Genomic DNA, 16727 nt, shown 5'->3' on the forward strand with positions numbered 1-16727 from the left:
ATGATACTTGGCTGCAATTTTGAAGGTGCAGGTCTAAGGTCTTCAAACTTCATCCTTCTTCTCTTTGCAACCAATTTAAAAGCATCTAAATAAAGAGAACATTCCGGTAAAATTTGAATTCCATCCTTTGAAGTTGCAGCATGAACTAGTGCAGCTTCCATAGGATCATTGGGCTTCTAAACTCTGAATTTTTTTGAAACCGCGGTATTAACTAGATTGACATGAAAACAATCTTCAGCTTCTCTTGGAAATTTTTTCAACCTTAAACACTTTCAATAGTGCTTCTTCTTCCCCAATTCTCAATGTCAAACCCCTTTGTTCCACATCAATCAAAGTTCTTGCCGTGATAACAAAAGGTTGACCCAAAATCAACTGAGTCTCAAAATCTTCTTCCATATCCAACACCAAGAAATCTGCTGGAAAAAATAGCTTGTCAACCTTCACTAATACATCTTTAATTATTCCCTCTGGATATGCAATTGATCTATCCGCCATCTGCAAAGAAATAGTAGTGGGTTTAATTTCACCTATTCCAATATTCTTAGCAACAGATAAAGGTAATAAATTAATACTATAACCCAAATCACATAATGCTTTTTCAAATAAATTAGCGCCAATAATGCATGGAATTTTGAACTCCCTCTATCTTTTTGCTTGAGCGGAAGCTTTCTTTGAAGGATTGCACTGCATTCTTCTGTCAACTGAATCATCTCATGATCGCTGAATTTTCTTTTCTTTGAGATGATGTCCTTCATGAATGTGGCATAGTTCGGCATTTGCCCTGAGCATCGGCAAATGGAATATTAATCTCCAATTTCTTAAACATCTCTAAGAATTTGAAATACTTCTCATCTAACTTATTCTTCTTGAGCCACTGAGGAAATGGAATAGGGGACGCATGTAGCTTCACGGTGTGGACAAAAGGCATAGGTAGTGGCATGACGACAATGGCAGATTTCGAAGAAGTGTCCAAGGTGGGTCATGTGGTGGCTGATGGGTGTAGGACAATTGACAATGGTTGTTGCTTTTCTACAGTTTCTTGGACCTCTTCCTCCTTAATATTTGGTCCCAAATCTGCTACAGTCTTCACTTGTTTTCCATTCCAAAGAGTTATTGCTTTTGCTTGCTCTTGGATAATTTCTCCATCCTTGATTCTAAGTACTGGAGTATGGATCATTACCGAGATGTCTGAACTTGTTTTCCATTCCGCTATAGTCTTCACCATGTTCGCTTGTTCTTGAATAATTCTGAAAAATCAACTCTATATGAACAAGCAATTCTAGAATGACCAGGAACTGCACATATGGAACAAGTCTCTTGAGCTGGTGCTCTCCCATTCATAGCAAGCAAAGTGTCTAGTTTACTACCAATCGCTTCGACTTGTGCCTTTGAAGCAAAATCATTAGAATTGTTAATCTCAAAAACTCTTGCATGCTTCCTTCTTGCTTTAGAATGTTGTGCTTCAAGTGCCAAAGTATCAAAAAGTGCTTGACATTCAGTTGGCATCTTATTCTTAATTGATTCCCCTCCATAGTTGTTTACCGCAGCTTTGCTTGAAACTGTTAATCCCTTATAAAATATCTGCATGAGAACTAGAGTAGGCAAACCATGGTGCGGACACTAAATTAACAAATTATTGAATCTTTCCCATGCCTCAGAAAAAGTTTCATCAGCCTATTAAGTGAACTACATGATATTATCTCTAAGTGTATTGGTCTTCTGAGTCGAAAAGAATTTCTCCAAAAATTTATTCTAAGTATCGTTCAACTCGTCAAGGTTCCAGGCTTTAAAGAATTCAACCATGTCTTCACTTTGTCTTTCATAGTGTATGGAAAGACCTTCATCCTAAGATGTTCCTTGATAACCCCTTCTGTCAATGCCATGTTTGACACCAAGTTGAAGATATCTCTAATATGTGCCAACGGATCTTTAATGCTTATGCCATGAAAAGAAGGCATCATATTAAAGTGTTTATTCTTCAATTCATAATTTCTTACAACTACAGGAAGAACTATGCTTGATTTTGATTGCAGAATGGTTGGAATATCAAGGTCTCCCATCGTTTCATTCTGAACTAACGCCATCTTATTCTCTTGCCAATTTTCTTTCTCACTACCTTTCTTTTGTTCCTTGTGGATTTCACGAAGTCTTTTCTCAATTTCCGGTTCAAACTCAAGTAGTACGCAATCTGACAAACGTGTACCAAGCATTCACCTTCAAGAAACAATGAAAAGAGTGACAATGAACCCCAAAAAAATATTAAACTAAATAAAAATGAAAAGTTAATAAAATAAAATAATAAGAAAAAAAAGAAAATTAAATTAAACTCGATATGAGGCCGCAGCGCCAAAAACTTGTTGGGATAATTGCAAGTGTACAATATCATCCAAGTAATATAGTGATAAGGAGAGTGTCATTCTAACAAAGATTGGATTAACCTAAATTTATTATTGTGATTAACTTCAAACTAAAATTAAATAAAGGAAGGATTATGATCACAAATTCAAATCTACAAAGAAACAAAACGCAATTAAAAATAACAATCGATCGAACACGAAGTAAATGTGAATGAATTATAAAAGATTAATGTGTGGAAGCACTAGGACATTAGGTTCCCTATTCTCAATCCCATCTAATCTTGTTATTCATATTAACATCAAATTATCCCTTGACTTTGTCAATATTTTCTATCAGAATATACTAACCGTGTTTCTAACTATCTACCTATGCTATGTCTAGCCATAAGATATAGATGCTCGGAACCCTTTACGCTCAATGGATAACTACACGAAACTACACAAACCATAACCAGTATGTCTACTCAACTATGAAATTGATGGTGATTGTTATGAGAAGTAATCTACTAAACTCAACCTGTTAGTCACAATTTAATTATTTGCACAAATAATGGCCAATTATTTGATAACAATATTGCACAATAACAATTACTCAACATGAAAAATAACTGAGATTAATATAAAATAACGAGAATTAAATGTTCATGATAAGAGTACACTCTAGCCCTAGCAAAATGATTTAGTTCATGATCGAACTAAAGAACAAACATGGATGAATTCGATGACATGGAAGACAACTTTGTGTTTGAGTGTGTGTATTCGCTAGGAAGTCTGCAGCCTCCCTCCTAATTGTAATTTTCTGTGGAGTTCTGAAATGTGATATGTATGTGTTGTGAAGATGCTAGAGAGTCCTCTTGCGGGGCTCGATTTCCTTTTTTATATGTGCCGTGCTTTTTCTTTAAAAGGAAAACATGGCTTGAAAACTTTGAGTTTTATAGAAAATGACAAAATAAAAGGTAAAGTGAATACTACCAGGATTGACTTTTTAGCGTAAAAATGTGGTTTTTAGTTAAAGTGAACAGTACCGAAAGCTTTTCGTTAAAGTTCCCTTACTTAAATCCCCCTTCTTTTCTTTACTAATCCACATGCTAATTGGAATCCCAAAAACCTTTCGTTTTGGGAAACATCAACAACACCACCATCTTCAATTGGGCTGACTTTAGAGATCCAAATCCATCTTGGATTGCTCCAGCCCATCACAACTCAGGGTCCACTTGGTGATTCTTTGTGCTTTTCCAATTCAAGACTCAAATTCTATGCTTTGTTCACAAATTATCTTTTCTACAAAAACTCACACAAGACACATTAAACTCGCCAATTTAATATAAAATCATTACTAAATAATAAGTAAAAGAGGTATAAAATATGTATATAATATCAACCTAACAACCATCGAAGTTTTCCGCACGTTGAACATCCTCCTAAACTTTTGGAGGTCAAGGTCAACCCCATACACTGATTAAGAAGCTCAAAACATGTAATGAGTCTGAAAAAGGCTGAGGCTATGTCTCCAATAGCCATATCGTAGATGAACAAGATTCCTTTCGAGAAATCAGACAGAGGAAATCTTAGACCTAAGTCCAAAAACCATGGATGGATTATGGTGCAAAGACGTTGGGGATCAGATTGAGTGGATCAACATGAACATTGTGCCCAAGCTTCCACCGAGCCCTGCATTAGTTCAGAAGATCCTGGTGGCTCTCAACAATGGCTTGGCCTTCTTCTTGGCTACAAAACCCTTGTTAGCAGAAGATTGTATGGTGAAACTTTTAGGCAATTTGAAGGTTTTGCTAGAAGGCACCATTGAAAACAATTAAAGGGATTGGGGAATTTTTGAATGAACAAGTGAAGAAAGTAGGACCTTTTTTCATTGAATGAATTAGGGATTTTTTAAAAGATGAAGAGAAAAGTCTGAGATTATATAAATGGGACGTAGCAGAGTCATTTAGCCATTGAATTGGAACGACTTCTCTTGGGATCAGTGAATTTGATGGTTAAAATCAGTGAAGAATATCAGAGGTAATTTCTTGTATTTTGTGCACACGCAATAAAGGAGAAACTCATCATTACAACCTTTATGACACGGCTCTCGAGGCAACACGTTTGGATCCGAAACTTTCGACTACTCCACAAAAACCGAATCATCATATGAAAACAGAAGGCTAAATAGTACATATTCCAGCTTACTCCTAAAGGCATGATCTTTTGATAACTGTCATCCTCCAGGGGAACAAGTCTTTCTTTAGATACACAGTTAGGGGCAGTTATGGGACCATAATTTTCCAAGGCTACAGTCAGGCTGATTAGAATGCAGTCACCTCAAAAGTTCAGTCATAGACTCAATAGCTCCTAGCAAAGTTGGATTAAAGGAGCAGTGGTGTCACCATTATCCTGTTCCATAGCAATGCGTAAAGTCCGAGTGACTTCGCTGAGATTAACCATGCTTGTTTTGCAAGACGCAGGGATCTGATTCAGCATGGAATCAGATAAATCCTCTATATGTCGTGGAGTTTCTACAATGAAGGAATTAGCGTGTGCCGAAAGTAATCACACTCCTAAAGAGGATGCAATATCTACTTCTAGATATCCTTTAGGATTCTCCCGGCTTACAACAAGGATTCTATCCTAAAAAGGTCTCTCTCCCAACTGTTACAAATACACTTGTCTAGGGTTCATCTCTAGTAGCGTATCAAAGCACTCTAATTCTCTTGTCCACTGCTTAAGTCTTATACTTGCTTACTAACTTAACCGTCGGAGAGACTTTGGCTGGCACACACACACACTTCCCTTCTGGTCTCAGGCTTACTCATGGTTGTGTTACAGGTTACTCAAATTTATACCTCCACCATCCACGGCAGTATGCAAATTTGGTTCCAACATTACCTATTTTGTTTCTTTAAAATTGTTCCCATAAGGCATTTTGATAATTTTTTTTAAGAGTAAATTACATAGAACTACCTGTTAAATGATAACGTGGCAAGAGCAGAGCCCACTCCTTTGCCAACTGGAATAAAAATTATTTATTTTTATTTAATAATTAAAATTAATTTTAAGAAACCTCTTTCTCTCTCAGTTCTTCCCAGATGCCGATCGTCTCCTTTAGACCTGACAATTTCTTACACGACACGAAAATACTGAGTTTTGGGTCAACATGATAACTAATCGGACCGTTATCAGGTCACACGATAAGAACCTGTTAATAATGGGTCCTTAACAGGCTTACACGAGAGTGACACACAGAAAACCTGTTTCGACACGATAAGAAAAAAGTTATTTTGATGATTTTAATTTTTTAAACTACTAAAAAACTTACTATAAAATACAATAGATATAGTGTATATTGTTTATTAATTATTATTGTATTATTATTTTATATAAATTTTCAAAATTTAAGTTTTATTTATTTATTTATTTTTATAGTACACTATAAGGAAATAGTGAGATTAAACAATTATAAAACACATTAAAAATAAAAATATCAAATAATTTAAAAATAACTAACAACTTTAAAAAATTGGCCTTGATAATTTATGTTCGTTGATCTTCTTCAATTCATCCGATCCAACGGCCGAAAATTAAAAAGGTGTGTGAGAAGTAGAATGAGGTGTGTGGATATCACACCCTAAAAAATTATAATAATTAATTTAAATGTGCGAAAAATGTGAAAAAAAATATGCAAATACTCGTAATAGCATCTTCTACGCTTTGGGATGTATCGTTTGAATGTTTAAAACCATACAAACCCTCATAAACAGTATTTTTAAGGGGGTTCAAAATAAATAAAAGTCACAATCATTAATGTATAAGTCTGAAAAATGTGAAAGCATATATAAACACTCGTGATTGCATCATCTACGCTTAGATGATGGTTACATGGTCGTTTAGATTTTTAAAACCCTCCCAATCTCATGAATAGTTTTTTTTATTTGAATGAAAAAATTAATAATAATTATTATAGAAGTGTGAAAAATCTAAAAAATATATATATACAATCACTCGTAATGACAAGCTTTACAATTTTCGTGAATGGGTCAACTCCAAAATCTGACACCATAGTCATAAACCTTAGATTTAAATTTAACCGTCCATTGTTGTTTATACTTTATTCTCTCATAAAATTTCATTTTTTAGATTTTCATTTTTGAAAAGTGATCTATTAGCAGATGTAGAAAAATGAACGGTTATGATCATTGATATGACATTCTGATATTTACAGTTAACTAAAATATGAGTTGATGTTATTTAGTTTCTAGACTTTAATAAACTTCAAGCTATATTTTCACTAATAGTAAAACTCTGAACGTAATATCAATGATCCAAATCGTTCATTACACACCCCGACCCGGAATGTCCACTAGGATTCCGAATCGAGCTGTGCTGGCCGACACCTGGAAGGTGACGAAGCCATAAAGTGTGATAATGTGTAAAATGTGAATAAATTTAAACCTAAAAGCGCCTATGTACACGAGTGTGTGGTGAGCTGTTTTGGACCTATTTCACACATGATACAGAGCATAAGAAAAGTACAGTGTGGTAAGATAATAATTATACCATCATAAGGAGCCACCTGAACTGGGGAGTGTCAGTTGTCCTCGTTGATACGAAACTTTGCTACTAGAACCTGGAGGGGTGCAAAAATAGAAAGTGTGAGTTAGCAACACAAAGATTTCCAAAATCATTTCAATTATCAAAGGTAGTAACCCCTCGCCGTAAAACCTGTATAGTTTCCAGAAAATCATACTACATATAAGTATGAAATCAAAAGTATACTACGACACAACATCTCATTAGCAATATAAATAATCATGTGCTTAATAACCCATACTAGCACGCCAGTCGAAGTCACCTATGGTGACCTGTACAACTGCAACCATATCTCATCAATCAATGCTAGTACATAAGTCGGGGTCACCTATAGTGAACTGTACGACTCATCAATCACTGCTAGCTCATAAGTCGGAGTCACCTATAGTGACTTGTACGACTGATCCATATCTTATCAATCAATGCTAACTCATAAGTCGAAGTCACCTATAGTGACCTGTACGACTCATCCATATCTCATCAATCAATACTAGTTCATAAGTCGGAGTCACCTATAGTGGCATGTACGACTTATCCATATCTCATCAATCAATGCTAGCTCATAACTCGGAGTCACCTATAGTGACCTGTACGACTTATCCATATCTCATCAATCAATGTTAGCTCATAAGTCACCTATAGTGACCTACACGACTTATCCATATCTCATCAATCAATATCCAAGTAATATGTCAGCCGAATCCACTTCTTGTGGCCTGTACGGCTGAACCCATAGCTCATCACATATCCTTGCACACAAGTCAGAACCACTTCTTGTGGTCTGTACGATGAGACTGGGTGTAAATAATGTTGGAAGTATGCCCACAAAGCCACTCATTTGATGTAATAGCTTTTGGAATACTTATTATATTAAACTATTATATGTTTAATAAAGGGCAAAGCTTATTGTTAATCACTATTTATTGTATCATGTGTTTAAGCAATAAGGGAATCCAAGGAATGTATTTGATCTAAGAGATAAGTGATTTAAGTAAGTTAGATTAACAAGACCTTTCTCTTATATTCATTCCTAAAACGTTCCTAGCCATAGAATTGCCAATTGGGAATTGACAATCCGTTAAGGTTAGTATGTGTTATGTCAACTCAAGCGTGAGTATGACTAGTCTCAAGTCATTTAGTGTTGGACACTAAGACAAACACATAGGTGCTCGAAAGAGTAATCGAGTACACTGAACAACGATCAAAAGAGAGTTCGAACATACATGTCATGTAAGAACTCATTAGTTGCAATATGCAAAGTAGTCCTTTGACCTGAGGCATCATAGATGTCTAATGGTTAGGTCCTTGATCTTTGATAATGTCAAAGGCATTCCATAGAGAGTGTCCACGGCATTGTTGGGGTCAAGCTATCTAGTCATGTAGGCATATGAATGCACAACAAGGGATCTCTAACCTTCCATGGTGGAAGGAGAATACTCTAAGATATGATTCGGGAGTCTTTGGCCAAAGCATACGAATATAACTTAGGAAGTATGTTCCAAATCATATTCAATTGAATCATATAGAGAAGTATTACATTGGATAGTAGACATGAAACAAACTATCACTCAAACAATGTGATTAACAGTATTGTATTAGAGAAGGACCGTATTGCATTGTAATTGTAACTGGATAGGTTCTCCAACCAATTGTATTTAGCTTGGGTAGCCCTGCTAGGTGTCACTCATGGTTTGTGGAAGCCCTGAAGATTAGAAAACACTAATCTTAATCAAAGGGAGAATTGAAATGAAGTTTCAATTCATAATCGATTTTTAAGAGTAACAATCGCCCACTGCCTTGCTAATTGGAACCTAATGGATCGTACACCGAGTAAGGATGAAAGTGAAGAAATATAAATGAAATGGATAAGTAATTAAATGGTTTAATTAAAAATGGTCAAGGTTAATTAATTAGTTGATTAATTATACGAAAGGTTCGTATTGGGCTTTTAAGTTAGTTTTGGGCTTCGGGGTCCAAAAGGGTTTGGTCCACTAGGTCCATTATGTTTAAGTTGTATGACAACTAAAATAAATATGGGCAAATAGCCCAATCACTTAAGATGGCCGGCCATAGTGAGGGAAGTGGGAAGTTTTGCTAAATTGCAAGTTTGCCACTCACCTAAGAAAACAGATATAAAAGCATCTTTATAGCTTTTACCTCATTAGGGTTTTCTTGAGACAAAGATGAGAAATACTTTCTCTCTTTTTCTCTAAAAGAGGCCGGCCACATAGGGAAGAGATAGCTAGCAATCTTTTCTTCTCTAAGTCATCCATTTCATCTTCACACCTCATCCTTGGTGTGGAGACTTAGAGACACCAAATCTTTGGTGTTCTTAGAGATCCTTTCCTCACATCCTCAAGGAGCAAAGGAGCATCAAAAGGAAGAAAATCACAAGGAAGATCCAAGGAGCCAGGAGGTGACTTGAAGGCCCTCCACTTGGGTGAATCCCTTGTGTAAACAAGGATGAGCTTCAAGGGTAATGAATCTCTAAATCCTTCATTCTCTTTAATGTTGTTGAAGAGTCTCTTGGTTCACCATTCACTAGGCTTTGAAAGTCATGGGTTTTAGAATTGTTTTTGAATGCATGCCTACTTTAATATGTTAATAGTTGGCCTATGTGTTCAAATATTCTCACATGTTCTTAGCTAGGATAAAATTTTTCCTTCAAATAAGTATGCTCAAGTGCTACGATCACGTGAAGACTGTGCGAATAATCGCGGGTCACCTACAAGTCGGAACCATCTGTAGTGGTCTGTACAACAGGACTCTGCACCTACCTTGGATCCAAGGTGAGCATAAGGTGCGGGAGGTGAACATCGCGTGAAGGACTGTACCCTGGACAAGGGCGGGAGTACTAACACTAGGATGCAGGTTTATGAGCTCTAACTGCATCTATTATAACATGTACGATTCATGGGCAACCTGTACGACAGTGTCGGAGTAGCCTATCATTGCAACCTGTACGACAAGGTCGGAGTTGCCTAAAGCATAAATATAGTCACGCCATAACTCGATTATTTCAAGTAACACCGTAAACTCACCTAAATTTACCTATGCGTCATACATTCCTCTTCGCACTTCAAAGCATTCATAGTAATTACTTACAGGTAGTATACATATGGATATGCCATGATGCAATCTAATACTCAACCATGTCATAGCATTTACCATATATACATACATATATATATATATAACATGGCAAAATATGCATAATCTGTAACGCACCACTCCCGAACTATTTATTTCGGGAATAATTATCGGGAACAAGTCCAACTAAATATTACTTTAATTAACTATCATTACTTCTGATTCTTTATTTCAATCTCACAATTCCTCACACATTGATTTATGACCAACATTAACCACCAAAGTCATAAGGTTAAATCTCAATTTTTCACCAAATTCCTTCACATTACTCAATTCCCCAAACAAGGCATTTGTCTCGATTATTTAATCTCATTTATTGTATTGCTGCATCTAACGTCTCGTTAGACTGCCTACGTACCCTAAACAGGGATCAAGCCAATCGTAGTTCACAACAATTATTCATAGGTAACATGGATATGGATATACCACGACATAATCTAAACTCAACCATCTCCTAGTACTTTAGAACATAAACATATATATGACATGGCACAAATTGCTTGATTCAATTTAAGAGTATTTTTGAAATTATCCATCATGTATATATATACAATAAAAAGGAAAAGATCCACTCACCTGGAGTATGATAGGAGCACATTTATGCGACTTAGTTAGCTTGTTCTGGTGCATTTATGTTGTTATTTCTTAGTCAATTATGTATTTTAAGCTATTTTCGTGTGTTTGTAGGTCCAAATAACAAAGTTAGCAACAAAGTGCTATTTGGAGCATTTTGGAGTATTTTTAGGCCAAGATTGGATAGTGCAAGCATGGAGACATGCAGATGGACGTTTTTGAAGATTTGAAGGCTAGAAATCAGCATGTGTGTGTGCAAGTGTGTTAACCTACAACTCCAAACATCCATCCACTACACCCATTACATCCACTCATTACCAAACATCCATCACTACCACCTTAATTAGATGGTGATCCTCTCCCTAGCCTATAAATACATCCACCCTTCACCATAACAAAGGGGAGGGAGAAAAAGATCCATCAAAACACAATACATTCACATCTCACAGCTCCATACACTTGCACTTTCATTCCTTGGCCGGGAGAAGACAATCCACCCATCCACCCTTCACCATAACTCACCTATATCCATCCACCACCATAATTTACCACTCATCCATCAAACCACACTTTGTGCTGCAACAAAGAGAAGAAGGAGGACCCTTGGACGTGCTTGCCATTCAAGTTGGATTGTTGGAGCGTTTTTAGGTGTTTTCATTCTTTTGTTTACAATGTCTAAATTTGTTTATCTTTGCTTTGTGGGTATGAGGAACTAAACCCCCCTTAGCTAGGGGGGGAATTTGAAACCATGTTCATGCTTGCAATATGATTTGATTACCTTTAGTTATGATTTCATAAGTTGTGAATTCAATTTGTTTAACTGCTTGATTGATAACTTATTCGTGTATGTTTATTAAGAGTGCACACTTAGTTTGCATGCATGAATATGATGCTAGAGTATAAGGGAGTTTCACCTAATAGTTACAAACTTATATTCACAAGTAGTGGAGGTCGCTTATAAACGATCGCGTTAAATAAATTCTTGGCAGGAGTTTCATGCTCATCATAGTAACGAATGCCTCGTCAATACTTATAGTTTTCATAATGCTTAATGATCTTTGAATGTATCTTTATTGTGCTGTTCATGTAAAGCACTTTTGAAGAATGCTTGAATTGTTGTATGCGTTTTCCCATCCAATTCAATAACTTAAGGAGAACTTGAAGGTTAATTTAAGTGGACTTAATTAACCTGGGGTGTTAAGTTTCATGATTGATCGAAAGAACAACTGAAAATTGGTTTATGTGCAAGTATGTCATGTGTGGAGAAGAACCTCCTAGCTAGCCTTCCATCCATTCAATTTACTCAAATTCATGCAGATTTCATTAGTTCTTTAATTTACTTGTTTTGTTTTCAAATTCGTCAAAACCAAAACCCCCTTTACTTTAAAGTGTTTTATTAGTCAAAATCTGTTTTGATTTGTGTTTTTAGGTGTCCCAAAAGTGTGTTAAAGTCCAAATCTACCCAGTTTGTGTTTTTAGGCAGATTTGAACGTTTTTAGCTTGTTTTGAGTCCTTTGAGTCTGTTTTAAGTTTTTTGAGTCTAGTTTAGTGTTTTTAACTTTGTTTATATGTTTTTAAGTCAGTTTAGAGGTCTTAGCAAGCCTTCCTAATCCCCGGTTTAGAACGATCCCTACATATGGTGTGTCCTATGGGCAAGGATATCCAACTCATCAATGTTCTCAATTCGTTGCGAATGAAGATGCTTGGGGTTTTCAAGGCCATAGCCAATCATGGGACAACATGTTTTCTAACGCTTACTATTCGGATTGGAGAGATTATTTAGATTACATGTGGGGAGAACCTCAACAATTCCAACATGATGGGTATTGGCAGCATGAAGAGGAGTTCTATGCAAGACCTATGCAGCCACCACAACAATCTGCCCAATTCAATTCAGGTACGTCTTTGGATAATGATATGTTTAATAAGTTACTCACCTCTTTGAACCAGGAAGTAGAAAATGGAAACAAAGAAATGCAAAATCAAGCCAAGAAGAAGGGTGAATTGGAGAAGCAAAGTGGGTAGATTATGGAGTTCATGGCACAAATTCAAGAGCAAAGTGAACTTTCCAACTCAATTATTGAAATTTTGAAGGAAGTATTGGAATCGATGATGCTATCACTTTGGGAAGTGCTATGGAGGTTGGAGGTGAACCCAAGACATCCAAACCAAGCCAAAACATGGATGAACAACTGCTGCTCGAAGAAGAGGAGAATAACAAGGCCACGGCAAGGGAAGAACCACCCTTGCCGCAGCCCCATATGCCTCTATGCCATCCACTACAGCCAAGGTAAGCCTAAATTCAATTTGTCCTGACCACGTTTCACCAAATGTCCTTATTCCTTGCAGGATCATGCAATCCAAGGAAGAAGAGGGTGAGAAAGGCATCTTCGAAACCTTTCCAAAGAATCAAGAGCAAGAAGTGGATGGGGAATGTCTAGAATTCATCAAAGAAGATACACTTGAGATGAAAATTCCCAAAGAAGTTGGATTTTATGACACGGGACAAGTCATAACTCTCAAAACACCAAATCTGGCTAAGTCCCAAATCCCTACAACCTTCAAAGATGTGGTGTTCGTAATTGAGTTTGTGTTGGAGCAAGCAAGTAAGCCATCTTCTCCAACTTCGATTTTATTATATACTAACTTGCTGATTTTGATGATTCAGACACCTACACTAGAATTTAAACCTTTGCCGGATCACATCAAGTATCACCGTCCATTCAAGGATCAATTCCATGCTATGGGCCCTATCCAAGTTTAGAAGGAAGTTTCATCCGGTTGGAAGACGTTAAAGCAAGCGCTTCTTGGGAGGCAACCCATGTATTCAAATAAGGAAGATTTTTGAATTGCTCCACAATTGGTTTTGCATTCCTAAAATCCTTCCTTTTTCTGTAGTTTTATTTTGCCACGATTGTCATTTTTATTTATTGCTTGTTTAATTGTTTTTGGTGTGGGTTTATTTTTAAAACACTGACAGTTATGCAAGGTATTTTTACATTCATTTTCATAAAAAAAAAGGAACATTAAGCAGAAAAAAGCTACAAGAGGGAGCCTTCACAAAGGCTGCTTAGGAGAAGTCTCAGTAGTCGGCGGAGTCCCAGAAGGAGGAAGCATCAGAGGTTGATCATTTGGAGCTTCATTACGCGGTACAGCCCCAGAAGACGAAGGCAAATGACGTTGGAACAAACCCACAAACCTCTGATGATCAAGTAAAATCTGACCATCAGATTCCTGCATCTGGTCAATCTTCCTCTTCATGTTTGTAGCATAGTTATGTGCGAGCCTGTGCAACTGTTTATTCTCATGCTTGAGCCCTCTAATCTCTTGTTTGAGACTCATCACTTCAGCCGCCAATGATTCAATTTGACGGGTTCGAGCAAATAGGCGTTGGGCCATATTAGACACAGAACCTGCACACTGCACACTAAGAGCCATAGAATCCTTAATAGCCAACTCATCAGACCATTTGGCAAGTAGTCTGTTATCTTTGGGAGTGACAAGGTTCCTGGCCACCACCGCAGCTGTCATATCATTCTTCATCATCGAATCTCCAACGATAAGGGGACCAGTAGAGGATATGAAGGATAGGCGCCATATGTTGTCTGGAGAAGGCATGGATGCCTCTTCACTAAGGTTCAAGTCAAAACGACGGTCGGAAGGGCTAGACATTTTCAAAGGTGTTGAAGAAAAAAGAGGTTGAACAAATTAAGATCGTAGAAGTGCAAGAATGGAGTTTCTACAGGTAGAAATTCAAGTGTGCTTTGAACGTCCTGCGTACCTCTATAAAAATCAGCACTTGACAGGATTTCAGAGATCGAAGAGGCGAGCTCAGAAATCGAAGAGGCCAACTCAAAAATCGAAGAGGCGCTAGCTTTCTCAAAAGCTGGGCTTGCTCAGAAACCACGGCCAATCTTCTTTTCCAGATTTATCTGCACTTGTCACATGCAACCTCTGCACTCCACGGGATTTCAGAGATCGAAGAGGCAAGCTCAGATATCAGAGAGGCATCTGCTTTTCCAGACGTGTCAGCATCTGTGACATGCAGAGTCAACTTTGCGAAAATCACGGGCAGTTTGTCGAAATGCCAATTCCAGATATCGGAGAGGCATCTGCTTTTCCAGACGTGTCAGCATCTTTCACATGCAGAGTCAGCTTTGCGGAAATCATGGGCAGTTTGTCGAAGCGCCGATTCCAGATATTGGAGAGGCATCTATTTTTCCAGACGTGTCAGCATCTGTCACATGCAGAGTCAGCTTTGCGAAAATCACGGGTAATTTGTCGAAGCACCGATTCCAGATATCGAAGAGGCACTTGCTTTTCCAGACGTGCCAGCGCCTGTCACATGCACACTCAGCCTTGCCAAAATTATGGGCAATCTGTCGAAGATCTCTTGTGAAGTAGAAAGCACGTGAAGTTTACTATTAAATCATCCAATGGTTGCTGACAAGAGTGAAAGAATAGTACCGGTTATTAATTCCTATAAATGTCACCCTTCACCCTCCATTGCAAGGCAGACATACATAACCCTTCTTCTTCTCCGAGAATGCCTTTCCAACAAACCCTCTCGAGTCACTCAGTGTTCCTTATTCCTTGGGGTACCTCTGCAAACAACTCATCCAAAGCAAAAGTATTTCATATCATGAAGGTTGAAAGTAAGAGTATCTCATATCATGCTTTCTCCCTGTCCTTCTCCTTGTCATTGTTTTAGGACAAGAAGAAAGAGAGTAATCAGCCAACACTTGGTATCAATCTTCTGATCTGGAACCGACTGCCTGGAACCCCATCTTGATTGCTTACCTAGCTTTGCTCTCGAGTACTCATCTTCATCATCTTATGCTTCCTCTTCGTCTACCACGTCTGCCTGGGGAACAGACAAGGGAAGTGAAAATGATACCTCGAAGCATGTGGAGATAATTTGCCAATTCATCCTCAGCTAGAGACAAGGAGAAAGAAAGCAAGAGGTGGGCACTTGGAAAGATTGAAGAAAGAAACAGACCAACACCTCTAACTCGTGCCTGCCTGCCGTGCAGAAGAAACAAGCAGAGAAGAATGCAGACTGCATAATCAAATCAACCCAGCAGAATGAGTCTGATTTGAAACCAAGGAACTCTCGTATTCCTCGCTCAGAATTCCAAACCAGTTCGAGATCAAAGCTGTGGAAAGTCGCCAAGATCATCTATCTTCAAAACCAGATTTGCGTTCTTAAACTCTACTCTGTCTAGTTTTTACTTTACCATACTTGTCATGTTTATTCGTTGTTTGTTTGTTTGCTTGTTTTTGTGTGAGTTTATGCTTGAAACATTGAGGACAATGTTTGATTTAAGTGTGGGGGGGTAACCAAGTTGTTTTGCATGAAATTCGTAGGGGTTTATCACCCATTACTTCTAGTGTTGTTCCTTGTTGTTTTTAAGTGTTTTTAAGTTATTTAGGAGTGTTTTAGTGTGTTTTGACATAAAAATCCGAAAATCTCATAAAAATTTGAAAAAAAAAATTGTTTTGAAAAACCCAAAAAGAGTTGTTTTTGTGTGTTTATTTGTGTCTTAGGGTACCTTCCAACACAATGATGAGGATTTGGTTTTTAATTACATGATTGTTAAAGAGAGTTATAAACATGGATGGAAATTTGATTTACTTTTTGGTGTATGCTTGGTTGTGGTTATAATTTATGAATTCACATGCAATCATAAAGGAAAAATCAGTTTTGTAACGTGCTTGAAAGAAGGAACTCAAATGTACGCTACAACCTTGTGAGACTTGAGCCTAAACGTTTATTTGGAGAGTTAATAATCTGTGCATCATTGATTTCTAAAGTCGTTGCATGATCTCATTATTCTTTGCTTGGTTACTACTTAGAAGGCGTTTCATCAGTTAGTTCCAAATGCTAGAACTCATGCATATTTCATTCAAAGCATGTTATTGATTTGCATAATACATATTCAAGATGAAGTTGTGTAGTGACCACCACAGCCAAATTGTCATGCCCTATTTCATTATGTGTTTAAGTTTAACCTCGTTGAGCCTTGTGTAGCCTATGTTCTTTGTTAACGCACACTATCCTCA

The 16727-nt window shown here is 37.3% G+C and overlaps 1 protein-coding gene and 1 non-coding gene across 2 annotated transcripts; one reads left to right on the plus strand and one right to left on the minus strand.

Annotated features, from left to right (window-relative positions):
* Positions 1 to 234: 234 nt before the first annotated feature.
* LOC139190971 (uncharacterized) lies at positions 235 to 928 on the minus strand. Its single transcript, XM_070811466.1, has 2 exons — positions 781 to 928; positions 235 to 527 (listed from the first exon to the last, which is right to left on the minus strand). The coding sequence occupies exons 1-2, from the start codon at positions 926 to 928 to the stop codon at positions 235 to 237; spliced, it is 441 nt and encodes a 146-aa protein (XP_070667567.1).
* Positions 929 to 1603: 675 nt separating this feature from the next.
* Positions 1604 to 1710, plus strand: LOC114820777 (small nucleolar RNA R71). Its single transcript, XR_003768255.1, has one exon. It is a non-coding gene; the product is annotated as a small nucleolar RNA R71 (small nucleolar RNA).
* The last annotated feature ends 15017 nt before the right edge of the window (positions 1711 to 16727 follow it).

Source organism: Malus domestica, chromosome 13 (genome assembly GCF_042453785.1).
Source record: "Malus domestica chromosome 13, GDT2T_hap1".
Lineage (NCBI taxonomy): Eukaryota > Viridiplantae > Streptophyta > Magnoliopsida > Rosales > Rosaceae > Malus > Malus domestica.

Excerpts from the sequence above, each read along its gene's own strand:
- LOC139190971 (XM_070811466.1), bottom strand. The coding sequence starts at position 928 with ATGCCTTTTGTCCACACCGTGAAGCTACATGCGTCCCCTATTCCATTT. Across the intron at positions 528-780 it reads TCCATTTGCCGATGCTCAGG|GTGAAATTAAACCCACTACT; the intron begins GCAAATGCCGAA and ends ATATTGGAATAG.